This window comes from Odocoileus virginianus, chromosome 23 (genome assembly GCF_023699985.2).
Source record: "Odocoileus virginianus isolate 20LAN1187 ecotype Illinois chromosome 23, Ovbor_1.2, whole genome shotgun sequence".
Taxonomy (NCBI): Eukaryota; Metazoa; Chordata; class Mammalia; order Artiodactyla; family Cervidae; genus Odocoileus; species Odocoileus virginianus.
In genome coordinates this window covers 40,078,758-40,106,050 of record NC_069696.1, presented here as the reverse complement: position 1 = coordinate 40,106,050, position 27,293 = coordinate 40,078,758, and the positions used below count along the sequence as shown (strand labels likewise).

Genomic DNA, 27,293 nt, shown 5'->3' with positions numbered 1-27,293 from the left:
CTTTAAAAACAATGTACATATAATAATGTTGGTTGGCAGACTGCCAATATAACATCATCATAAAGTGTTAGTCACTCAGACGTGTGCAACTCTTTGCAACCCTATGCTCCCATCCAAATTAGTAACCATTTTAACAATTCGGAAAACACAGAAACTGCCAAACAACCTGAAGAACCTGGTACAGTCATAGCTATTTACTGAGTACCTACAACACACCAGGCAGTATTCTGGGCATGTTACAGATACTGAATACTTTTAGTATATGTGTAAAGAAATACGTACAAAAGAATGGGATCTGTTAACATTAGGAAAAACAACATTAAGAGAAAAGGGATGGATCAGTTCTGGACTTGTTCTTATTTAACATTTTTAGAAATGATCTAGAAGATAGAACATATTACATTCTCTGAGTCTGTGACTGAAAAGCCAATCTGGAGATAAAAAGCAGACAAAAAAAATTAAAGTGAAAGTGAACGCTGCTCAGTCATGTCCGACTCTTTGTGAGTCCATGGACTTTATAGTCCATGGAATTCTCCAGGCCAGAATACTGGAGAGGGTAGCCTATCCCTTCTTCAGTGGATCTTCCTGACCCAGGAATCGAACCAGGGCCTCCTGCATTGCAGACGGATTCTTTACCAACTGAGCTATTAGGGAAAGACTAAGTGAGGAAGCAGAAAAGAGTTCACTGGAAAAGGGCAATGCAGTGTGCTTTGGGGACAATCTAAATCATATTCACAAGATAATTATTTATGCTTTCAGTTCTAATATAACAAATAAACTGAGAATCACTGTATACCATTCTCTGAATCCACTGGCCCGTGACAGTGCTAGGGGCCAAAAACCTGGAGCACCGGGAAGACAGAGTCCCCCATTCCGCACCACACAGACACACACACACCCACACGCTACTCTTATGGAAGTCATAGCTGTCTCAAAGTCTGCAAACCTCCATATGTATGGAAAGACAACAAGGCCCAAGAGATCTTTTTTTTTTTTTTAATAAAAATGAGGGATTTCCATGTGCAAAAAGCCTAGGATATAGGTTTCCTTAGGTCTGGTATTCATGCCTCTTTTCCACACTTAGGACCAGTATTTTGTGTTGCAGATAATAAACTTGAAAATATTATAATTTTCCTAAACTCACTGATTTTAGTGACCACGGCACAAACTCAAGGCTATTCTGATGCGCACCCCTGACTTTAAAGGCTGTAGTTATAGAGGACAACCTGCTCCCTCGTGCCCAAGAGAGAGAAGAGCAACTGAACAGCCTGGATCTGACCCAGCAAAATGCCTGAAGTCCCCTGGTGGCTGAGTGTGCCCAGTGGTGTACCAAGAAGAAACTCATTTCAGGGCATTTTCTGGGCAGGAGGAAGGGGTTTGGGGAGGGAGGCAGGCAAACAGACAATCAATGTCAGCTAAAGGAGGAGAGCATGTCCACCCTCAAGGATCAACACTCAGCTTCCAGCACAGGGCCTGACATATGGCAAGTACTCAATAAATATCTGGTAAATAAACAAATGAACTTCTAGTCGTCTCAATGTCTTCATTGTTTCCTTGGGGCTTCATGTAGTCCCCGGAACACTAGCTTCCTTCCCCCCCGTAACACTCAGTGGAGATTGATCTTATCAAAGTCACCAAAGAAAGACCTCGGATGGCCAAATTCAATGGACAGGTTATATCTTCTTCTTTGGCGTCTGGCACTCCCTCCTTTTGGAAACTTTTATTCCCAGCTTCAAATGAGACCAGTCTTTCCTGATCCTCCTCTTTCCCTGTTCACTCGCTTCCCCATCTTACTCTTCTTCCTCTGTTGTTGTTCAGTCACTAAGTAGTGTCTGACACTGGGAGGCGGTGGACTGCAGCACGCTAGGTTTCCCCATCCTTCACCATCTCCCGGGGTTTGCTCATCATGATCATGTCCATTGAATCAGAAATGCCATCTAACCATCTCATTCTTTGTTGCCCCCTTCTCCTCCTGTCCTCAGTCTTTCCCAGCATCAGAGGCTTTTCCAATGAGTCAGCTTTAATTAGGTGGCCAAAGTATTGGAGCTTCAGCATCAGTCCTTCCAACGAATATTCAGGGTTGATTTCTTTTAGGATTGACTGGTTTGATTTCCTTGCTGTCCAAGGGACTCTCAAGAGTCTTCTCCAGAACCACAATTTATGGTCCAACTCTCACATACGTACATGACTATTGGAAAAACCACAGCTTTAATTGCCAACCTTCAATGTTGGTATTGCTCGACATGCCATCTTCAGACCTCTTTAACTACATACCACAGGTCCTTAACCAAGGTACTGAGTATATAGTTCCTCACACAGGTGCCCAGTGGAAATTGTTTTCTTATGTGCAATTCTGTGCAGAGAGGATTTACGGTATTCATCAGATTTTCAAAAAGGTACACAACCCAAGAAAGTTAGGCAATGGTCCTTAATTCCCAAGGCCTCCTGTTGACCAACATGCTTGCTCTGGGTGGTGTAACCGCCCCACTGCTTCAACTACTACCCACTGACCTTGGTGACCCCCCACATTGCTATGTTCATTCCAGACATCTCTCCTGAACTCCAGATCAAATTATTCAAATGCTGAACAATGGTTACTACCATTTAGATATCCAACAAATTTCTCTATTTTAAAAGTCCAAATTAAATTCTCAAAATGGAATCACTAATTCATTTAGCAAATATCTGAGTGTGTATCATGTGCCAGGCACTGGGGGTGCACAATAATGGACAAAGGAGATACACGTCCCTGTGTGTGTGAAGCCTGGATTCTAGGACTCACTCTGCCATGTCTAACTTGGTGAAATGTGGTTAAACTTCCTATCCGGTAAGAGGTATCATTTCTTGAAAACTTACTCTGTGGTGGCTTCTTATCAGGCCACTACATATATTCTTAGCTCACTTCATCCTCAGGACAAGATGTTTTATTCTCCTTTGCAGAGAGGAGGGAACTAAGACGAGGTGAGGCTAAGTATCTCGCCCAGTCACCCGAGCTGGCAAGGTGAAGTGCCCAGATTTAAACCCAAATCTGATGGAAAGTCTGGAGACCTTCCAGGACTCCTCCTTCTCACCAGACAACACACCAAACCAAATGCAAGTCCTTTTGATTTCTCTGAAATCTGCCCTTTCTTTTCACCCTGGCACCACAAATTCAGCTCTGACCTTATTTTGCATTCAGCCTCCTACTAGCTCTCTGCCTCTGGTCTACCCCTCTTCCTGTGTAGGCCTCTCACCACTGCCAGAGCTTGATCTTTTAAACACAAATCTCATCATGCCACTTCCCTGGTTAAAATCCTCAACTACTGCCCACAGCCTGACAAGCGGGACAATCCTGCCAGTTACAGAGGCACCTAACACAGACAACGTGGCTTCAGCCACCTGTCCAGAGCCCCTGCTTTCCTTCTCCCCACCCACCACCTCTCTCTGCTCCTACCACACTTCACTGTATGCAGTCAGTTCCTCCACAACTCCTGTTCTCTTCTGTTTCTCATTTCAGGCACCTCCTGCTCCAGAAAGCCTTTGCTGCCCTAACCTGCACCCACACGTGGGTTAGGGACCGCTCATCCCTGTGCCTTGGCACCTGAGCCACAGTTCATACTGTTCCTGTATAACTTTGACCAGACTGTGAGTAATCTGAGGGTAGGAACTGTGTTTCACAATCTTTTAACTCAGTTCCTCACCCAGCACCTAAATATCTAGTAGATGAATGAATGTTTGATGAAATCAAACTATGTAATGCTTTGATTTCTACCTCTTGCCATTTATATATCCATAGAGGGTACCTAAGAACAAAAAGCATCTCTGTGGTTATCAATATATTATAAAAGCAATCTTTTCTTCCCAAAGAGTACTTGGAAATATCTTTAAATTTATAAATTTACTTTAGTATTTTAGAAATTTGAAGGGGAAAGGAAGATGTACAAGATGAGAGTATGGGAGAAAGGCCTTATTTTCGACTTTATTAGAATAGTTTAGATTCTAGACAAAACAACAATCAGTGATTTTAAAAAAACACAAAAAACTCACAACTTCAGGTATCTTGCTCCTCACAATTTTACACAGACAGGACGCAACCTCCCCACCTCCCACCCACATACCAGCAATGCTCTAAAACCAGGTCCGAGAGTCCCTGACCAGAAGGCATACTTTCCCAGGCTGCTGCTAACACCCAGGTGAAAAGCAACATTAAAGGGATGGCATTTCCTGCGACAATAAAAACTTGTTAGTATAAAAGCACTTCACTGCACAGCCCCCTCACCCATAATCTTAAGTGTAAATAACAATTTACACCTAACAGATATAAATACCTTGGCAGAAGCATCTCTAAGACAATACTACTTTAATATCACTTGCCCCAGCATTCCCTTTAATATAAATGATGCTAAATTACAGATAATCATATTATATCCTAGTTCATTTTCTCTGACTTAGGCAGTGTTCAGTTATATATAACTCACTCTAGAACAAAAGATGAAGGGAAAATTTGAAATCAACTGCTTTGGACCTTAAATGTTTATAAAAACCAAATAATCCTCAATTTATTTCCTGTCTCCCCAAAATCAAACCTTTAGAACAAGATCACAAGCAGTACCCACTGAGACATAAGTGAGGCCAGAGAAACTAGAAAACATAACTTCATAAACTATTAACTTAGAATTGCATAACATATTCTTTAAATCTCTTTAAATTATCCCAAACTCTAGACAACTGAGTCATATATACAATTGAAATTACGTGTACATTCTCTGTATTCTCTGAGAGATTAAGGAAATGGTTCTTAGATAAATACTAAAAGAGATGGGACATAAACACATTTATTAATAACTGGATTAACAAGAAAATACATGATTAATCTGTGAAAACTGAACTGTACTGTTTTTCCAATAATAAAATATGCCACGTCTCTACTACTAAATTACTGGAGATTCTGCTGGTTTTCCCCAGTACTAAGTCCTTGTGCCTGGCACAGTATCTGGCCATAGTATGTACTCAACTAATTTAAAATGAGAAATTAAAGTGTATGTATATATCCCTCTACATCAAGCTCACCTGCCCACAAGGAAGTGGGCAGTCTTTGGTCTAGCTCACTCTACAGCACTCTATACAGTCCCCAGCATTCTCTAACATTCTCTAATATATTTATTAAACAGGTCACTTCTGTCTCTTGATTTTCCAGAGGCCTAATATCCTCAAGCTATACTTTACTCTCCTAAACTCTCAAACCATGATACACAGCCGCAACCTCCAAATGTAAGACCCTGCTTCTTCTCCCTCCAACTGCCTTATTCACCTCAAAATGACAATCACTGCCAATATGGGTGATTGGCAGGTTAAGTACCGTGGCCTCAGGAAAAACTGTGATAAAAGATGAACCCCTAACTTGCAACCAGTTATCACATAACATGAATTTACCGTTTTAGTCATTTATACAGTTCAGTGGTATTAAATACAGTGGGGCTCTGCAGAACACGAGTTTGAACTATTGTAAATTCACCTATATGGGGATTTGTTTTTTACTGAACATATGCACAATCAGTGGTCAGTTGAATCTAAAGAGGCAGAACCACAGATATGGTAATTCTATTTTTAATTTTTTAGGAACCATCAAACAGTTTTCCACAGTAGCTGTACATTCTTACAAACAAATGCACAAGGGTTCCAATCTTACCACATCCTTGCCAACACTTGCTATTTTCTGTTTTTCTTTTCTTTTTTTTTTTTAATAGTAGCCATCCTAACAAGTTATATTTTAACCATTCAGTCAGAGGCAGTAAATGTACAATCCAAAAGACTAATTTCAAAAACAGTTTCTCAAATAGATTTCCCTCTGATTTGGCCATGCTGTGAGGCTTGAGGGATCTCAGTTTCTGGATCAGGGATTGAACCCAAGCTCTTGGCACTGAAATGGAGTTCTAACCACTGGACTGCCAGGCATGCATGTGTGGTTCAGTTGTTCAGTCATATCCAACTTTTGGCGACCCTATGGAACTGTTGCCAGCCAAGCTTCTCTGTCCATGGGATTTTCCCAGTAAGAATACTGGAGTTGGTTGCCATTTCCTCCTCCAGAGGATCTTCCTGATTCAGGAATTGAACCTGCGTCTCCTACACTGTAGGTAGATTCTTTACCACTGAGCCACTGGGGAAGCCCCTGGACCACCAGGGAATTCCCTCAAATAGATTTTTTATAGGTAGGGAGACTATACTTATTATCCTTTAAGTCATGTCTAGCAACCCCCTACCTACTTACTCTGCTTGTATTTTAAACTGATTTGGCCCAGATTTGGTTCTGCAAAAATTATAACTAATAAAATAACTAATTTAAATTGCACACTCTTAAGACAGGCATGATTTTATGAACAATGGGAGCAATAAAAGGTCAAGTACCTAAAATACCTCATTGCCCGATACTGAGAATTCACTTTGTTTCATTATCTTCACATTAGCAATTCTAGAAATTTAATCTAAAAAAAAATGTGCAAAACTTTTGATTTTTTAAAAATACTGTTCAGTCACCTCCTCAATAATGTCCAATTGCATAAAGCATTGGCACAGAACCATAAGCAGCAGGCAACAAAGAGCTTTGATTTAATTAAGTACAAGAATGTAACAGAAGCTAAAAAGAAAATTTTATAACTATAGTGGAGATAAGAGTTTGGAGAGTAACCAACCATCATAAATGCACCAACATTTATAAATGTACTGGAAGAACCTGTTACCCTAACAGAATTAAGAAATAAGACTGTAAGACAGTTTGGGATCCTTCAACATAAAGTTCATTTTTCAATCACATTAATTTCCCGAATGTGGTGGAGAGTGTACTCTTAAATTTTAGTATCCCATTACCTGCATTTCTAAGCTATCTTAATTTCAGATAGAATGACCTAATAAATGGAGCAAAGTCGGGAAAGTGCAGTTTTAAATCCTGAGCACCACATTTATCAGTACTAAATCTTAATGACTGAAAAGATTTGGGGTGGCAAGTTCATTTTATCATAAATGAATACAATTTTAGCACAAAGACTATCAAATATGTTACAATTTCTAAACAACAACCCTTTAATCCACTCTACCACTTTTATTTTTGGGGGGAATGGCCAATTTTATACATTGAAAAATTTATGTACAAATTACAATTATTTTTCTCATAAATCTTCAACACTTCAATCTTCTTTGGAAACATTTTTGCCTTTTCAGTTTTTTTTTACATTACTTATAGTTATTACAAGTCCCTTACTTTACTAGCTGGGTCTCAGAAATTTACTGTTCATAGATGTTTGTCTTCAAAAGCACATCAATATTTACTTGTAAGAAATTTTGCTTTTAATCTAGTCTCATGACACTTTACACTGACTCATCAATTGTGTTATGCCAGGAGAGAAATAGCTCACACATAAATGAGATACATCAACACTTTAAAACCTCATTATGAAAAATACTTGCTCAATCTGAATAACTCAAAATCATAGAAGATTATATAGTTAATACAAAACATATGGTATAGACCAGTGCACTACAATATAGTTAAAGAAACATAACCATATCCCTTCCCACATGACGTCCATACTGGTGGCTCACAACTTGAAAGAGAGCTGTGAGTTTACACTGGAGCGCTTATCCAATAGGTCCAATTAAATATAGCTTGGTTTAGCGTTTAGGCCCAACCTATCTAATAAGATATACTGGGGTTTGTCACTTCCCTTAACCCTAAGCATTTCTGTCGAAACCACAACTTAGGAGCTAATTACTAGAGGTCTGAAAGAAAATAAGATATACTGGGGTTTGTCACTTCCCTTAACCCTAAGCATTTCTGTCGAAACCACAACTTAGGAGCTAATTACTAGAGGTCTGAAAGAAAAAATTAAGTGCCATGAAAACAAACCAAACCAAACTGAGAAACCAAATAGTATTGATAACTCAGAATTAATTGTATCGACTATTTTTGTTTTCCTAGTCTAGATTTTCAGCACAATCACTATTTCAAAGAATCATGACATATGAAAAATAACCTAGTTTAATCTCTTTATTTTATACACAAGTAAAGTGAAGTCAAGAAAAATGAAGTTATTTGAACATGAATATGGAGGTTTAATACTATAGGTTGAATCAGAATCCATAATCATAACATTTCAACTTCATTCACTATATTGCTACTAACTTAACTTAAAGGCAAATAGTTATTCAAGAGTATGGCTGATAAAGGCCTAAATTTTTATGCTTCTGGATTTCAACAAGTAAGTAACTAAAATGGCAATAATATCACAGAATAATCTAAATGCTCAGTGTGGAGAGAGCGCCCTCTACTGTATATTACCTCTGACAACTACGGCAAAAGTTGGAAGCTGCCATCTGTGCCTCTCGTCTACTCAAAATGAGCCTGAAGTTACTATAATATATACTGTGGCTTAGTTATGTTACAACTATAATGCCAAGCCCAGTGTTTAAAACATACATACATACACATGGGTTGGGTAACCCTCCTCTGGATAACCCCTCCCCCCTCCGCCACACACACACACACACACACACACACACACACACACACATCTCTGAAGCTTCAGAACTCTGAAAGCAACCACTCCCCCCTGCCCAGCCGTCAATACTATAAATATCAAAATTCCTGTTACAGCAAATTAGCAAATAGCTTTGGGAAATCTATGCTCTGAATGGTACCAGGTCAGAAGACAGGAAGCTTATAAGCATTTCATCCCACCATAAAATTCTCATATCAATCAAGCACTATCTAGAAAACAAGTTATAACCCTCAACTTACCTGGACAACAGGATATTGATAATCCATACAATATACACCATACATAGCAAAGAGGAAAAAGATCTTCAGATAAAGACAGTACAGAAAGTATTTAAGCTTCTGCCTTGTTTGATGTGGGTGTCCTGTCCAAATGAATCTGGAAACACCAAAAAATCCTTGGCTGACTTCCAGCCTACGCAGATAAGTATGTTGACTCAGATGACGAGGAAAGAGCTTGGTTCAGCCCAGGCTTCCACCTCAATAAGACTCAACACTACACAAAAGAAATGTTCAAGGAAAAGCAGACAGTTCCAACGGAATTACTAGCTATAGACTGAAAACTACACTAGAGGTTTGCTGTTACTGTTGGTTTTAAACTGACAACTTCTCCAGAAACTCAAGAGGTAGAGAGTGACAGCCAAGGAAGGGATCGTAGGCTCCTTAAAGTGGCACAAAAAACGGTAGGAAGCACAAGGTATCCAGGATCCAAAGTGATATATATATTCCAGGCTTTAAGTACGTCAGAGGGAACACTCCCAATCCAGGAGGTGGCAAAGCAAATGGGGCTCGTATTATTTCCCTACTTCTTCTTGGGCGGGGACTGCGCACACGCGCATGCACGTACACACACACACACCCCCCCCCCACTGTCTCCGGCACAGACAGGTGTTAGGATTAACAGTATAAAATCCTTCTGCTGTGGAAAGAAATGGGAAAGAAATGAAGTCACAGGGCTACACGCAGTGAAAGGAGCTCTTTCACGACACTGTATGTTTTTGTATCATTTAACATCTCCTCTGCTGGGCTCCAGCAGAAGCTCCGACAGCTGGCAGGATCAGCAGGAGAAAAGAGGAAGGTGGCCCCGACTCTGAGGCAACATGAGTCCACTGGAGACCTTCAGATATGCCAGAGACTCTCTCAGCTGTTCCAGTCAAACATGGAAGGATTAAGTGCGGCCGCCTGCAGAAAGGTGGGGGTGGAAAGGTCTTTTCAGAAAAGCCAGTTGCTTTTCCCCTTTTAGGAAGCTGCTATACCCACCCTACCATTATATACAAACACACATGTGCACACATATTTCTATAACAGATATTAGAAGCAGTAACAAACACAGACAGGTGTCAGGTCAGTCTGACAATGTAGGGCAGGTTAAAGAGTTGGCTTTCAGAGCCTAAATGGCCCTTGTAGAACCAGGGAACTGCTAAGCAGTTCTTAGAAAATTGAACACAGAGTGAGCAGAAAGTAAAGATAAATGCTCAGTAAGAGGGACACACTTAGAACTATCATTGCTAAGAAATCCCCTAGTTGGGGCAAACATTCAAAAGTTCAAAATGACAAATAATTCTAAATTAGTTTCGGGGACTCTGATCTCCCTAATCTTGGACAGAGAGAGTAATATTGTAACATGTTTTAGTAAGATTAACCCATGAGGATTATCTGCAACTGTGAGGCATTTGTAAGAGTCTAAGTCTTACCAAGTCCACCCCACCCCCAGTGCAGTTTTTCTCCTTTTATGGTCACTGCAATTTATTTTAGTATTGTTCAGGAGAAATTGCTTTTTAAGAGTCAAAATGGCCTTAGTACATTTAAGACAGATCTCTTGGTTAAGCATTTACATTAATTCAGTTCTTGGAGATCAGATGGACCACTGCAACGTACTAGATTATCTTTGCATTGCTGGTACTGATTCTATGTTTATTACACATAAGGGACAATAATAAACCAATCCAGTGTAATTAAAAAATTTACTGATCTATTATACACAAGGTATTGTGCTAAGCAATGGAGAAATGAATAGGCACAGTTTTGTTGTTGAGGAATTTGCAGCTTGTGGGAGAATAGATGAATATACAGGTAAAACCAAAAGGCAAAACAATGCTACAGTTCCAAAATTAAACATCGTGAGCAATTTCTCACTCAGGGAATCATATTTTTTAAATGCTGCTCTTAATGAATACTTCCATAGTGTCACTTTCTTACCACTAAAACTATGAGACCCTGCTTCATCAATTCTTAACATAGATTGTCTGAGCCTGGCCTGTAACATATATTCTACTTGTCCCAAGAATCCCGTGGAATGCAAGGGAATCAAACCAGTCAATCCTACAGGAAATCAACCTTGAATATCATTGGAAAGACTGACACTATAGTTGAAGCTCCAATACTTTAGCCACCTGAGGCAGAGCTGACTCACTGGAAAAGACCATGATGCTGGGAAAGACTGAAGGCAGGAGAAGGGGACAACAGAGGATGAGATGGTTAGATGACATCATTGACTCAACGGATATGAGTTTGAGCAAACTCCAGTAGACAGTGAAGGACAGGGAAGCCTGGTGTGCTGCAGTCCACGGGGTTGCAAAGAGTCGGACATAACTTAGCAATTGAACAACAACAAAGAAATAACAAAAGGGATGTTTCTGTAATAAAACCTTATACTAAATTTTCCCTGGGGTCTTCGCTGGTCATTCAGTAGCTAAGACTCCATCCTCCAATGCAGGCGGCCTGGGTTTGATCCCTGATCAGGGAACTAGATTCCACATGTCACAATGAATTCGCATGCTGCACCTAAAGACAGACGATCCCGAGCACTGCAACTGAAGAATGAAGATTTCATGTGCCGCACCTAAGACTCGGTGCAGCCAAATAAATAAATGTATAAAATATTGCTTAAATAAATAAAAATAAATACTACAAATAAAAACTAAAATTCCCCTTCTAACCAAATCAAATAATCCTCCAATCCTTCTTCCTGTCCATTCTGTCATCCCAACTCCCTCCACTTCAGTTGATATCCAGCAGTACAGTGGTACTGGCCACACAAACACTTGTAAACTAGCATCTTAATCACTATTACACCTTCTTGATATGACTGATATCAAGATTCCTTTGATATAAAGACTGGAAAATGATGACACTCATAAACCATAAGAGGGCATTGTTAACCATGAACTATAACTGACAAACTTAACTTTCATGAGTTAATAACTCAGTTCAATATCTGATGAATTAATCACAGAATATGGATTTTTCCCAAACTGTACTATATTTAAGATGACAGACTGTAACTGAAACTCTGGAACAACTAACCTAATTTCAACCTGAAAGTGTCCCCAAATATGTTATTGAGGGCCTCATCAATCTCTGTAGCTTTAAGTTCTTCTTGTGGATATATCTATACGGACATGGTGAAAAGATATGACTGATACACTTTTAAGTGAGAAAAATTATACTGTTGAATAGTGGTTAAAGTAAAATCCTGTAGTTCCATATTTGTAAATGCATATATATATATATATCTGTATCTGTGTGTGAATAAATTATATATGTAATTTACAAGCTTTATGTGTCTCACATATAAGTTATATGTTATCTATTTATATACACAGTACATTATAAATACACAATAAATTATATAATTTATTGGTTAACACACACACCAATATATGCCATACATAGTTCGTATTTACATACACACATATTATAGGCATAGGACAAAACCAAAACCTCTAAGTGGTGAGATAGTGGTTTTCATTTATTACCTTAAAATAAAATTCAAATTTGTTTAAATACATTTAAATGAGCATTTAATGTTTCTATAATTCATCTTTTTTTAAGTTTAAGGGAATCAGAGCAGATTTTATTTTGAGTACAAGTACTTTAAAAACTGGGCTTCCCTGGTAGCTCAGCCGAAAAAAATCTACCTGCCAGTGCAGGAGATACAGGTTCAATTCCTGGGTTGGGAAGATGCCCTGAATAAAGGAATGGCAACCCACTCCAGTATTCCTGCCTGAAAAATCCTATGGACAGAAGAGCCTAGCAGGCTACAGTCCATGGGACCGCAAAGAGTTGGACACAACTTAACAACTAAGTAACAACAACTTTAAAAATTAGTAATATTCTCTGTCTCTATGTTATCCCATTTGCTTTACCTAACATGATGACATAAATATAAACTCTCATTTAATACTGGAGGATTTAGATGATAAACAACCAGTACCCAGGTATAGTTTAAATAATGAGCCCTTTGGAAAAATGTCAAAATATTTCAATATGTGAATTGTAACTCCTTGTACTTCTGCTTGTCCTTTTACTTATCTCTTTCTACAGATTTTTTGAAATCATAATTTAAGGCCAATAATTTAGTCAAACAAAAATTCTAAAAAATCCTTACAGAAAGAAAGGTGAATCTTTCACCAGGAAGAAAGCATACTACAAGAGATCAAATTACAAATGTTAAGGTTAAGAGTCAAGCTTCTCTCTTTTCCTGACATACAGTCTTTCTGTAGACTAATGGAGCCTTAGTTACAAATAGAGATTCATCGCATGGGTCAGAAGTTGAACATCGTTTCAATATTTTTCTCCCATTTTCAAAGATTCAAAAAATAGAAACAAAAAATAGGAACATTTTCAGTTTAAGTTAGTACTAAGTGTGTCCCTCCCTCAGAGGAAGCAGTCTGGGTATTTCCTTTAGATTTAAATACTATCATATTTATTAAAAATAAAATTCCAAAAATAAAAAGACTATTCTCCACAATAAGCTCAGTTATTTGCTGACAATCCCAAATTACACCAATAGAAAATATGCAATGCAACATCATGAATGCTTTTTAGTGTTAAAGGTTTTGTGTACTGATCAATTAGAAATATGAATATAGAAAATGGTCTCCATATACTTCTATATATTTCATGAGCAGAGACATGTAGTCTATAAGTTTCAACACTTGGTACACCTAGAACATGTCTGTTAAATAGAATGTAACGATATAGAGAGAAAAAGACCTAGTGAGGGAGTGTGCTATCTAGAAATGATCTCAAGATTTAGGAAATTTAAATTTAGCTAAAGATAAAGGAGACAATCTGCAGTCTGATGCCAGAGACAATAGCTGGTAACTGTAGTGTAAACTGTACTATTTACAACCCTAGGGATCTCAAGACTTACTCAATACTGGATAATCAGAAAATATCTGAGATTCTTTGTATTTCTACTCTCTCATTCTTGTTTTCTTCTCTCCTTTTCTTTCCTTTCTGCCTATGTCATAAACCTATGGCGCAGGTGTTCAAAGATGTGTTCAGTGTTCAAAGATAACTAGCTAGGCCTCTGGGTAGAATATTTTGGCAAAGACTGTAAAGACCTCTGCCCTAGGGTATAACTGATTTTAGTAGCAAGCTAAGAAGGTTCCAAAGATTGCTGTGTAGTGGAATGACACATAAGTTCAAAAAAGAGATACAGCTTGAGATAGATGAGGGTGGAGGGGATAGGACAAAGAAAGATACATATGTAGGCAAAATAATATAGTTAGATATATTTAAGACTTACATAGGGATCAGTGTGGCCAGTCTATTGGACTGTGGGTAAACAGTGGCAAGCAAGAGGAGTAGGTCAGGGTCACTGTGGAGGACTTAGGCCATCAAGCTAGGTATTTCAGACCTTTAAACAAAGGCCTGTCTAGTCAAGGCTATGGTTTTTCCAGTGGTCATGTATGGATGTGAGAGTTGGACTATAAGGAAAGCTGAGTGCAGAAGAATTGCTTTTGAACTGTGGTGCTGGAGAGGACTCTTGAGAGTCCCTCGGACTGCAAGGAGATCCAACCAGTCCATCCTAAAGATCAGTCTTGGGTGTTCATTGGAAGGACTGATGGTGAAGCTGAAACTCCAACACTTTGGCCACCTGATGTGAAGCGCTAACTCATTTGAAAAGACCCTGATGCTGGGAAAGATTGACTGCAGGAGGAGAAGGGGACAACAGAGGATGAGATGGTTGGATGGCATCACCAACTTGATGGACGTGGGTTTGGGTGGACTCCGGGAGTTGGTGATGGACAGGGAGGCCTGGTGTGCTTCGGTTCATGGGGTCGCAAGGAGTCGGACATGACTGAGCAGCTGAACTGAACTGAACTGAAAGACTGTTTGAGAGGGAAAAAATGCTACAAAAGTAACTTTTTGTGAAAATAGCCTTTGGTGACTGCAGGAAGAATGGAAAGGGGAACAACAGGTGGAGAGGTCAATGAGGTGCTACTATTACAGCAGTATACAGGTTTATTAATGTGAAACCCACATGTTACCAGGAGGAATGAAGAAGGAACAGATGTAGGAGACATTACAGGAATTGGAGACTGTTTACATAAAGTTGGATGGCATCACCGACTCAATGGATATGAGTTTGAGCAAACTCCGGGAGATGGTGAAGGACAGGGAAGCATGGCATGCTACAGTCTATGGGGTCGCAAAGAGTCAGACACAACTGAGCAACTGAACAACAACAACAACAAAACACATAGGGTCTAAGAGAGCAGGTAATTAAATATAACACTAAGGTTCTATGTCTAGCTGGCCAAATAGGGATAACATTGCTAAAACAGGAAAGTCAGAAGCATGAACTGGTTTGGAGTTGTGAAAGGACATCCAATAGAAAATGTCTAACTGGAGAATCACCACTGACAGAGGAGTCTGGTGGGCAGACGAGTCCATGGGGTCGCAGAGAGTCTGACACGACTTAGTGACTAAGCGCAGCACAGCACAAGTACTCAGAATTGTAGGTGGCAGCCCCAGAAAAAGGTCAGGGTTAGAAATGATCGAAGAGGAGTATGGAAGGAATAGTTAAGGCCATAACGATTTAGTCCACAACATGTCCTGAACATCAAACATAAGCTTCAAAAAGGGAGCGCGGAGAAGAGGAGGGACAGAGGAAAAGAACAGGAAAAAGACAACAGCTGATACAAGACAAAGGTCTGAAAATAGAATCTTAAGGAATACACACTTCTAGAAGGCAGAAAGAGCAACAAAGGATTAAAAGATTAAGCAGGATTCTGTACTATTCACAAAAGCCAGGACACAGAGGACATGTGCTAACTTTTCTTCTATCCTGTGTCTCTTATAGTAGGGAAAGCATTTAATAAACTGATACCAGATATGAGTATTTAACAATGTCAAGCAGATATAGAAAGGTTAAAGAGAATGTAGAAAAGGTGATTGAATTTAGCAAATAGGAGACCAAGAGAAGTTTTGAGAGAGCTATTTCAGTAATATCAGTAAAAAGATGGCAGCAAAATTGATAAATACATGATCAGAATGAAAAACATACATGATGCCTACTTCAACAAAACTTTCTACCTCGGTCTGCTTCTTTGTCTTCCAAGTGGCAAGTAAATACCAAAATTATTATTGATACATTCAATTCTCCACTGTTGTCTCCATCAAGGCAGACTTTTATCTTGTTTTGTTTCTTTGATTATATTGTTTCCTTAGTCATTTCAAAATATTCACATCTGAAAGTGACTCCTTCAAGGCCTACCTTAAATGCTATCTATCCCATGAAGCACCTCCTGATTATTTCCAGCTAGAAATCATTTTTATTTTGTCTGAACTTCAAGATGCTTTATCTGTAGCTGACTTAACAGCACTTAGCACTTTCTATACATTTTAAGGCATACTTTATTAACTGGATGATTTCTTTAAAAATGGGACCTGCCTATTCATTTTGGTATTTCTCTCAAAGGATGAAGCCAGTACCTTTTACACAGATACAGCCATCAGTATATGAAAAGGGAGGGTGTGCATTTTATTACTTGAGAATACAAACTAGAGGTAAATGAATTAAACACCAGGCACAGACCATCTCTTATCTGTTCAATCAACTTTCATTCACTCAAGCAAGAAGTCCCCAGCAGTGAAGTCCTAGGAATACAGAAAGCTCTCAAAGAGCTGACAGTAGGGGAGAGAAAGTAGAAAATAATAAGTACCAAAGTACCATGTGATTAATGCCATACCTAACAGAACATGGCTCGGGAGAAAAATGAAGAGGCGACCGCTGCTGCAGTCACCACTGCCACCACCCAACTCCTCAGGGCGGAGTCACCCAGGAGCAGCTCACAAGCAGTCAATGCTGGAAGAGTCCTGGGAAGCTAGGAAGAGGCTTCCAGACGGACTGCAGTCCGTGGTGGGGAGCTTGGAGGCAGTACGACAGCATCCCAAATGCACAAACCAGCATAGCATAAGCAAAGTCATACTTGAGGTGCTTACAGAGAGGCAGGCAGGTAACCATATGCAGAGAGTCAAATGTCTATTCAGAAATATTCATATGAGTTCCACTGGTTCTCAGGTCCTGTAAGAATCATTGAATCTTCTATACCAATGGAAATGCTTTGAATTGTACCTGCCAGAGAAGAGCAAATCAAAATGAAGTACAGGAACACTCCTTTGTGTGACGCATGGTACAGAAGGAAGAATGGGTAATAACAGGGTGTGCCATGCTATGGCTGAAATACATTCTTTTATTGGTATCTGGAGTGACAGACATGGCATACAGTCTGTGAGGCCAGGAATCAGTATCACTTTTAGAAGTGTCTTTCAACTGCTCTTTCACTCTAAATCAGTATTATTAAGAGGTAAAATGTATCTATAAATCATGGGACAATAGACATTCACTTTAAATCCATAAAGACAAATAGTATATAAAAGATAAGGGTAAAAAGATACTACCTTTAAGACAGAAAATAATTGTAAATATTCTCATACTGTTAAGGAAATAAGTCTACAAATGATTCTACATAATTACCTTATACCATAAGAGACTTTTACTCTCCACAGAAACTTTTGTCTCAACTACCTGATAATATCTCTGTGGTAGATTACAAAAATGGTCACAACATTTCAAAGCTCCCTGCTTAAGAGATGGAATTTTCCCTCCAGCCTTGGAGTTTGGTCTCAGCTTTGTGACTCGCACTGGCCATTGGGACATCAGCAAATGTGACACAAGCAGAGACCTGACAGGGGCTTGTCCCAGGGGCTGGCCCTCTCCTCCTCTCTAGAACCCTGAGCTGACCACAGGAAAAACTGTGAAGAACCAGAAACCAAGTAGAAGAGGGCTGACCTGTTCCAGCCGAGCCTCCCAACCAATAGCTCCCCAACTGCCAGACATGAAAGTGAGGTCATCCTAGACCACTTGCGCCCAGCCACCCCAGACGAGAAGAGTCACCCAAATTCCTGACCCACAGAATTGTTAGCAAATAAATGATTAATGTGGTTTTAAGCTATTAAGTTTGGGGGAGGTCTGTTATGCCACAAAACCTAACAGACACAATCTCACTGCATAACATTAAAAGGGATACCTCAATATTGGCACTAACACGACATCATCTTAATTACTGTCACTTGAAATCAGGCTGTGCTAGTCCTCCAACTTTGTTTTTCTTTTTCAAAGTTGCTTTGGCTCTTCTAGGTCTTTGGCATTTCCACATGAATTTTAGAATCAGCTTACTAATTGTTGTAAGAATCTGGCTTGGATTCTGCTTGGCATTACACTGAATCTACAGGTCAGTTTGGGGAGAATTATTATCTTAAGAACATCAGGTCTTCTAGGCCATGAACACAGTATATTTCTCTACTTCATTCTACTATTCAAAACTAGGTTTAAAAATATGATTATCTTTTTTTTTTTTTTTTAGCATGTGCTAAAAGCAAATGCTATGTCTGATGTACAGCACATCTTATTACCACTTTCCTGAAGTCTGCTAAATCCCATAATACTCACATTCCTATAAGACAGTGTGGTATTGGTGTCAAGATAGAAAAATAGATCAATGGAACAGAAGAACCAAAAATAGACCCACAGGTGCAAAGGCAACTCAGTGGAGAAAGATACCATTCAGCAAATGGTATCAGAACAACTGGATATCCACATGAGATAAAAATGAACCCAGATCCATACTTTATGCTATATACAAAATGTAACTCAAAACGAACCACAGACCTGAAGTGTAAGACACGAAACTACAGCGCTTCAAGCAGAAAACTTCTGTGACCTTCGATTAGGCCAAGATATCTAAGATGTGATGCTAAAAGGGCAATTCACAAAAGAGCAAGTTAATAAACTGCATTTCATTAAAAACTTCTGCTTTTCAAAAGACACTGCGAGGACAACAAAAAGACAAGTCATAACTGAGAGAAAAGATTTGCAAAGCATGTATGATAAAGGACATCCAGAATACATAAGAACTCACCAAGCTCAACCATAAAAAAACATGCAACCCATTTTTTTTTAATGGGAAAAGATTTGGATACCTGACCAAAGACAAGACAGGGATGCTAAATACAGTCTTGAAAAGGTGCTCAATATCATTACCTATTAGGAAATTAAAACCACAACAATACTACTACCTTCCTATTACACTGAAATTTAAAAAAGACTGACAATACCAAGTGTTGACAAGGCTATGGAGGAACAGAAAGTCTCAAACACTGCGGGCAGGAATGCCAAATGGTACAACCGACATGCAAATAGTTTAAAAATCTCTCAAAAAGCTAACTATACCCCTATCACATGATCCATGCATTCCACTTCTAAGTATTTACCCAAGAAATATGAAAACATACATCCATATAAAGATTTGGAAATGAGTACTCCAAAAGGTTTTATGTGTCATAGTGTAAACTGAAAATGAATGCAAACGTCCATGAACAGATAAATTATGAATAAACTGTGGTATATCCACATGGACTATTACTTGGCAATAAAAATAAACAAACCATTGGTATATAAAATAACATGGATGAATTTCAAAATAACTACACTGGGTGAAAGATGCCAGGCAAAAAAAAGTATTTATTGTATTAGCCCATTTTTATAAAATACGAGAAAATGAAAACTAAGCCGCAGTGTCAGAGAGTAGATCAGAGGTTGCTTGAAAATTGCTTGGAAATGGGTGGGGATAAGAAGGATTGCCAAGGGGCACAAGGAATCCTTTGGAGGTGATTAATATATTTATTGTCTTGGTTGTGGTTTCATAGGCATATACATATGCCAAAACTTAAAATAAGCTTTACACATTTGCAGTTTATTGCATATTAATTATACTTCAATAGAGCTGTTTAAAAATTGAAATAAATGAACTGCAGCCTTATCTACTGCAAAGAATTTGCAGAGGGCTAGTTATTTTCTTTTGGGGGAGAAATGTAGACTGGTAAGGGGCTAAGGGGAAGTATGCCCTAAAATATTATAGAAAAAGTCTTATTAAAAGGAAGATTATGGGTTCGGTGGTAAATCAGGTGTAAGGTATAAGCAGAAGAGAAAGGGTGGGTGTTCTGAGAATCACCTTGGCTTAGTCCAGGCTGGCCCCCACCACACGCCCCTTAGCGCTCGTATACATCCTTTCCAACTTCTCATATACATGATTTCTGCCTCTCCCACTCCAGAAGGGCAGGCATTACAGAATCTGTCTTATTCCTTAAAATATCCCTCATGCCCAGGAGACATCTACTGGGTTACATAAGCAACACACTGTGTAATCAGGAGTCCAGGGTTCTGAAGCCAAATCCCTGGGATTCAAATTGTAGTTCCATCACTTCTAGCTGCGTAATTGGCTCAGAAGGTAAAGAATTCACCTTCAGTGTGGGAGACCTGGGTTCTATCCCTGGGTCAGAAAGATCCCCTGGAAAAGGGAATGGCAACCCACTCCAGTATTCTTGCCTAGAGAATCCCATGGACAGAGAAGCCTAGGGGGCTACTGTCCATGGTGTTGCAAAAGTTGGACACGACTGATGACTAACACTTAACACTTCTAGCTGCATAACTTTGGAAAAATTATTTAACACCTCTGCCTCAGGTCCTTCATGTGGAAAAAGAAAATAATAAAAATTCCTACTTCAGAGGGTGGATGCAATTAATACATCAGATAACGTATAAATGCACCTAGCGTATAGCAAATAGTTACTGTTATTGTGGTTGTCGTCATCATCGTTTCCAATAATTTAAGAAGGGCATTTAAAAGAAATTCAGAATTACCTGATTTATGAAGCCAGATGGATATCTGAGGAAAAGTGGTCTCAACAGGAAGCAGAAAGTATGTAAAAGCCAGATGATTGTGTCAGAAAGAGGAACGGGTGCTTCTTGGCACAGGCAGTGAAGGGCAGTACATTTCTTTTGAATGAATTTCTCAAAGTGAGAAGACCATGCTTGACCAAGAAGGCAATATTAGTAAGTAAAGCAGCAGAGACAGTACACGTGATTTTTATCTCAAAGCAAATCTCCCCAAGTGGAAGGCAGGTAACACATTCTCTGACCAGTAGTACCAAAACAATGAGAAACTGTACTCTTGTGCTCAAAACAAAAAGCTAACCAAAAGGCAAGGCCATGAGGTCTCGAACACATAACTGGCTTTCTTCTCAGACTGTGTTCCTCATGCCTACACCTTCTAGATGAATTGTCAGGCATCACTTGACGCTTGTCCCCACTGGGGATGGGAGCAGGGCTCTGAGAGCAATGATGCAGCAGTGTGGGAATCCCTGGGTTGGCATCAGCCCCTTGCTTGATTCAGACCTATAATCTCTTCTGACTTTGATTTAATACAGCAATTACTGGTAATGTGTTTTGAAGGAGATAAATGCCCAGTGTAGCCGCCCGTCGCTTACTCTGCTTATGATGCAAGAACATTCTTTAATTAAAATTCTCTTTATGATAAAAGAGCTGCTTCACTGAATGTTTCTGTACAACCCTGATATGGAGCTTCCCCCAAAGCGGATTAGAAATCCAGTTGCCCCTGCTCACTTCCAGCAGAGCATCTAGATACACAATCACTCCATCACCTAAAGTGAGTTACTTAACCCCCCAATTTTCCCATTTTTATAATTAGATCCTGGTAAAGAACCCACTTGCCATTAAAGATCTAAATTTAAGACCAGAAACTATAAAACTCATAGAGGAAACAAAAGGCAAAACAGGCAAAATCATAGCAAGATCCTCTAAGACCCACCTCCCAGAGTAATGGAAATAAAAGCAAAAATAAACAAATGGGACCTAATTAAACTTAAAAGCTTTTGTACAACAAAGGGAACTATAAGCAAGGTGAAAAGAGAGCCTTCAGAATGGGAGAAAATAATAGCAAATGAAGCAACTGACAAAGAATTAATCTTAAAAATATACAAGCAGCTCATGCAGCTCGATTTCCAGAAAAATAAACCCAATCAAAAAATGGGCCAAAGAACTAAACAGACATTTCTCCAAAGAAGACATACAGATGGCCAACAAACACATGAAAAGATGCTCAACATCACTCATTATCAGAGAATTGCAAATCAAAACCACAATGAGGTACCATCTCACACCAGTCAGAATGGCTGCTATCAAAAAGTCTATAAACAAATGCTGGAGTGAGTGTGGAGAAAAGGGAACCCTCTTACACTGCTGGTGGGAATGCAAACCAGTACAGCCACTATGGAGAACAGTGTGGAGAGTCCTTAAAAAACTGGAAACAGAACTGCCATATGACCCAGCAATCCCACTCCTGGGCATACACACTGAGGAAACCAGAACTGAAAGAGACACGTGCACCCCAATGTTCATCGCAGCACTGTTTACAACAGCCAGGACATGGAAGCAACCTAGATGCCCATCAGCAGACGAATGGATAAGAAGGCTGTGGTACATATACACCATGGAATATTACTCAGCTATTTAAAAAAAAAACACATTTGAGTCAGTTCTAATGAGGTGGATGAAACTGAAGCCTATTATACAGAGTGAAGTAAGTCAGGAAGAAAAACACCAATACAGTATATTAATGCATATATATGGAATTTAGAAAGATGGTAACGCGACCCTATATACAAAACAGCAAAAGAGACACAGATATAAAGAACACACTTTTGGACTCTGTGGGAGAAGGCAAGGGTGGGATGATTTGAGAGAATAGCATTGAAACATGTATATTACCACATGTAAAACAGATCACCAGTCCAAGTTCGATGCGTGAAAGAGGGCACTCAAAGCCGATGCACTGGGACTACCCAGAGGGATGGGATGGGGAGGGAGGTGGCAGAGGGGTTCAGGATGGGGGACACATGTACATTCATGGCTGACTGATGTCGATATATGGCAAAACCACCACAATATTGTAAAGTAATTAGCCTCCAATTAAAATAAATTAATTAATTAAAAAAAATCTGCTTGCCAATGCAGGAGATGCAGGTTTGATTCCTGGGTCGGGAAGATCCCCTGGAGAAGGACATGGCAGCCCACTCCAATTTTGCAGTAATTCTCCAGTACTCTTGCCCGGGAAATCCCACACACAGGGGAGCCTGGTGGGCTACAGTCCATGGGGTCGCAAACAGTGGACATGACTGAGCAACACTACTATTCACAGTCAAAATGTCAGCATTACACTATTTCCAGTAAGACTTAGTTCTTGTTTTTGCAAAGAAGATCCTCTAATTTTCTGCTTAATAAGTATGCAAAGTAAACATTCATAGACATACATGTATGAAAAGACTCTGGACCCATTTCACTGAAAAATATAATACAGCTGAATATACCAACAGCTCTAAAGTCCGGTTTTAATTTGTAAAGCAATGGTTTGTTACACCTTTTATATATAGGAATGCTTGTATAATTGTCATAAGTGAAATAAGCAGAGAAAGATTAATAGTCTATCACAGTTGTCTTTGCCCACAACATAAAACCATCACGTTCTAGGAGTTTAAGGAATGGACGTCAGGTATTCCAACTGTTAGTTAGCCAACAACAGCAACAACTACCCAACAGCTAGAAGGAGAACAGTATCTACATGGGGCCTCCAGAAGGATCATCTGGTATATGTTTACTAGCTCCTGAATCAACCAGTATAACTTTTGATTCAGTTACAAGACTTTCCACTCCTAAAAGTAGAGATTAAAAAAGGAAAGAAAAAAAAAAGAATTTACAGTTAGCTAGGACCTGTTATTTTGATTGCCTTGGAGAGGATGGTCATTGACAATTATCCTTTTCCTTTAAAAAAAGGAGAGAAACAGAGAACACAGGTCTAAATCAGTTCTCTTCTGCAAAGTGGAAGCAAAGAGATCGAAGACCAAACACGCACTTTCTTTTCCCATGACGCAATGTACAATTTCAAGGTGAAGGTCAAAACTTGAGAACTATTTTCTGTTCTATTATGGGGGAGTGGTGTCTCAATTACAATCAATCCAGCAAACATATTCTGACTAAGAGCCTCTAAACTCATATAATATCTTCTTTCAGAAGAGTGCCATATGCCTCCCTCAGGAAATACAAGAAGACAACTAGACTCTCCTCTCAGGAGGGTAAGCCAAGACCCACTTTCATCTTATGTGTATGAACACAGAACTGATGTCATCCTTGCAATAATACTAATGCTACTTCAGAGAAGAATGTGTGTCTCTCTAGTTCTGCATGAGAAAACTGATCGTCTTTTTGAGAGAAAAGGGGCTGGTGGAGAGAGATATCTTGGAGAAATAACTATATGAATATATACACTATATTTACCCAAGCCCTTGGGAAAATGGCCTGGCATAATTAACAAGATTAAAGAGGGATTGAGGATAAATAAGATGAAAGTTAGTCTGATCCTTACAGGATTAAACTCAAAATCCTAATTCGAATTCAAGGATTTTTAAGATCAACACCATATAACAGGATTAAACCAATAGCTGCTTTTGTTTTTGTACTGGAAACAATCACAGTTGGCAAATCCAGGCCTAGAGCAGCACCTCAGCAGTCAGACAGCCAGAAGTTCAGGTCTAAAAATAGTGGCCTCTACTCTAACTGGGCTTGCTGACTGTCTGTCTCCACAGGTCCACAAGCCCTTCTGTGTAAAATAAAGTCCAAAGAGCTTGAAAAACTGTTTCCTCCTTTCTATTCCCTCTCCCTATCTATCTTTTTTTGTGTGTGTGGTGATGGAAGAGAGATCTATTAGGGGATGAAATGGGACCCAAACACTGTAATAAGAGTGAATATTAAAAATCATTTAGCTGTAAATATATGAATGAGTGTGATGGCTAGCTAGCACCCCAACTAGGGGTGTGACCCTAACAGAGAGTACATGTACTGCTTTTCCTTTCTAAAATCTAAGATTCCAAATTATAATAGATAGCTGACTCCAAAGGTCTCAGATAAGGACTGTGGGAACTGGAATAACTTTCTAAGCGTGTAGTTCTTCACCTTTAAAGAGGTGGCCATGACATGAACGACGGCACAGCCAGGGAGACAAACCGCTGAGACACTAAGCAACAAGCGGTCAGACCACGGCTGTGAGCCTGCGGCCGGCGGCCTCAGGCAGACACGCGCTCTGGGTGAGTTAGAAGACACGCAGACCCCAAGGGACCAAACATGCCACAGGCTGGCGATTACGTTTTAATGACGGTCGGAAAAACAGTATATTTTGAGGAAATTTTCTCAAAAGTCTAGTTCAGGCGTAAGTTTTTAAAACTTGCCATAAATCAAAAGAAACAAACAAAAAAAATTTGGGGATGGGTGTGGGGGTGGGAGGTGGATCGTATACCAGAAGAGATACTATGAAGGCCCCATTCAATAGCATTGTTAGATAATTATCTATTTTCAGAAAATCTCTGGAGTCCTATGATTTGTAGAATTTTAATTCATAAGAAAAAAAAAATGTAACATAGAAAGACAGTTTAGAAGATAATACATGGACCATTTATTTCTCTTGAAACATTTATACTGATATATATGTTCTCTTTGACAGAAATACTATCAGTTAACATAAAATAAAAAGGAGTGACATCTGCTTCCCAGAAGGACTACATACACTTATCCCTATTCCTTCCATTAGATACAATTTAAGACCCTACACATTTTATATATTAAACAAACATAAGACACCTCTTAGAGGTGGAGAGAACATAGCAAACTGGACTGGGACCTCAGAACATGGTGGTGAGTTCCATGGGTTTCCCATATGCCTCTAGACCTCAAACTTGTAGCTAAACAACCTGGAAATGCCAATGGTTCAGACAAAAGAGCCCCAAATGACAGCTTGCTCTCTGTAAGCAAAGAACACAGAAAGGGCCACCCTCGCAAGACAGAAAATCTTAAGACTGCTCTAGTCCAGCCATACCCCCATCTCACTCCCACACAGCAGAAAAGGCCAGGTGGAGAGCTGAGACTTCCACCCTCACTAGGCTATAACCAGGGTTCCCAACACCTCTGCCCAAGTAATATTCTAGGGTCGAGAAAACAAAAAGAGCCCTCAAAACTCAACAGTGAAGAAACAATCCAATGAGAAGCAGGTGACAATCACTGATACCACAAAATGATTACGCCTAACATTTACAATTATTATATCATATGGTCCTTCCTATGGAGTTACCAAAACATTATGGGCTTTACAAGGTATTCTTTGTGCTCACTAGACACATAGTTGCCCTTATCAGAGGACAAAAGCAGTGTGCAGACATTGTCTCTAGAGGCATGTTTCTTAAACACACTAACTAAAGGTTTTGCTTTGGAAAGCACTATCAGAATTTAAGTACAGGGAACTATACCCAGTACTTTATAATAACTTATAAGGGCAAAGAATTTGAAAAAGAAAAAATACATCTTTCTTTTACAGAATATACATATTAATATATATGTTAGTTTCAGGTATACATATATATATATATATATAGTATATATAACATTGCAAATCAACTATATTTCAATTTTAAAAAATTTTTAAGAAGAACTTAAGAGATGTTTAACTTAAGAGATGTTTCCTTGGTTAACATGTTTGATAAGCTTTTTTCCATTACACTCCTTGAAAATTATTTTATGCCGAAAAGAAATAAGGATTCACATGCTCCATTTGATCATCAGTTTTCAAGTCAAAATCTTTAGTTCTTTATTACCTCCAGAGTAAGTTCCCTTCAGTAACCTTAGCCAAAACAAAACACAAATATAAAAAAACACACTTTTAGATATGATGATTTTACCAATGTAATATCCAACACTGTATATCACACCACTTTTTTTAAAACTATTTTTTATATTATTTATATAAACCATTAAAACTGAAAGGAAGAAAGGAAGAATTAAAACAGAAGATCTGGTTCAAATCAATAAAGGAACAATATGTAGAATCTTTTCTAGAAAGTTTTGTAGTTAGTATTACGGTACTCATTACTTCCTACTTAAGACAACAAAAGGAAAGGATCTATCACAAAGACTTTGAAATCACCTTTTAAAATCAAAATACCATGCATAAGATTCCCCTCAAATATCAAAAACTATGATATTATTTACCACCAAATCAAAAGAGTCTCAGAAAATCAACCCTTAAGTTCTAAAATATTTGTGAGGGCAGGAAGGAATAACTTTTATTTACTGTCTCCTTCCTTTCATTCCAGCCAGACTGTCTCGCTCCAGGCTCTGCCAAGCTTTAGGCTAATAAGTTTAGGAACTCATTCCTACTTTTACCAAAAACGTATAAAAGTAGTTCTTTGATGAAGCACTGGTTTGATTGATTCAGCATCAAATCAAAGATGCTACATATTCCTAGAACTGACAGCAGTGCTTGGCCCACAGTGGGTTTGCACAATGTATTTGCTGAATAAAAGACAAATTAAAAAAAAGGAATAAATGGGGTACAAAACCTATTTACTAAAGAGGCCTTGAATCCCTAGTGCTCAGGTACCTTACTCAAGAGTGAAATCTCTAACAGTCTGCCTGGGCTATTTGCCTCAGCATGAAAATTCACCTCCCTCGGCTAGTACACTTGGGTTCTAGACTTTGGCACATGAAAGGTCAATACCACCTGACCTTTCA

The 27,293-nt window shown here is 39.0% G+C and overlaps 1 protein-coding gene across 18 annotated transcripts in view; it reads right to left on the bottom strand.

The window, feature by feature from the left end:
• The window catches only part of RBFOX2 (RNA binding fox-1 homolog 2), a 278,293-nt gene that overhangs the window by 101,358 nt on the left and 149,642 nt on the right, over nucleotides 1-27,293 (bottom strand). The window contains exon 1 of one of the 18 annotated variants that reach the window (XM_020883944.2): nucleotides 8,771-8,991. The exons of the other annotated variants lie outside the window; for them this stretch is intronic. Coding sequence (XP_020739603.1) covers nucleotides 8,771-8,815 — 45 coding nt within the window. The 5' untranslated portion in view covers nucleotides 8,816-8,991. Of the gene's footprint in view, nucleotides 1-8,770; nucleotides 8,992-27,293 lie in introns of those variants that run through there. 18 annotated transcript variants of the gene reach the window in all.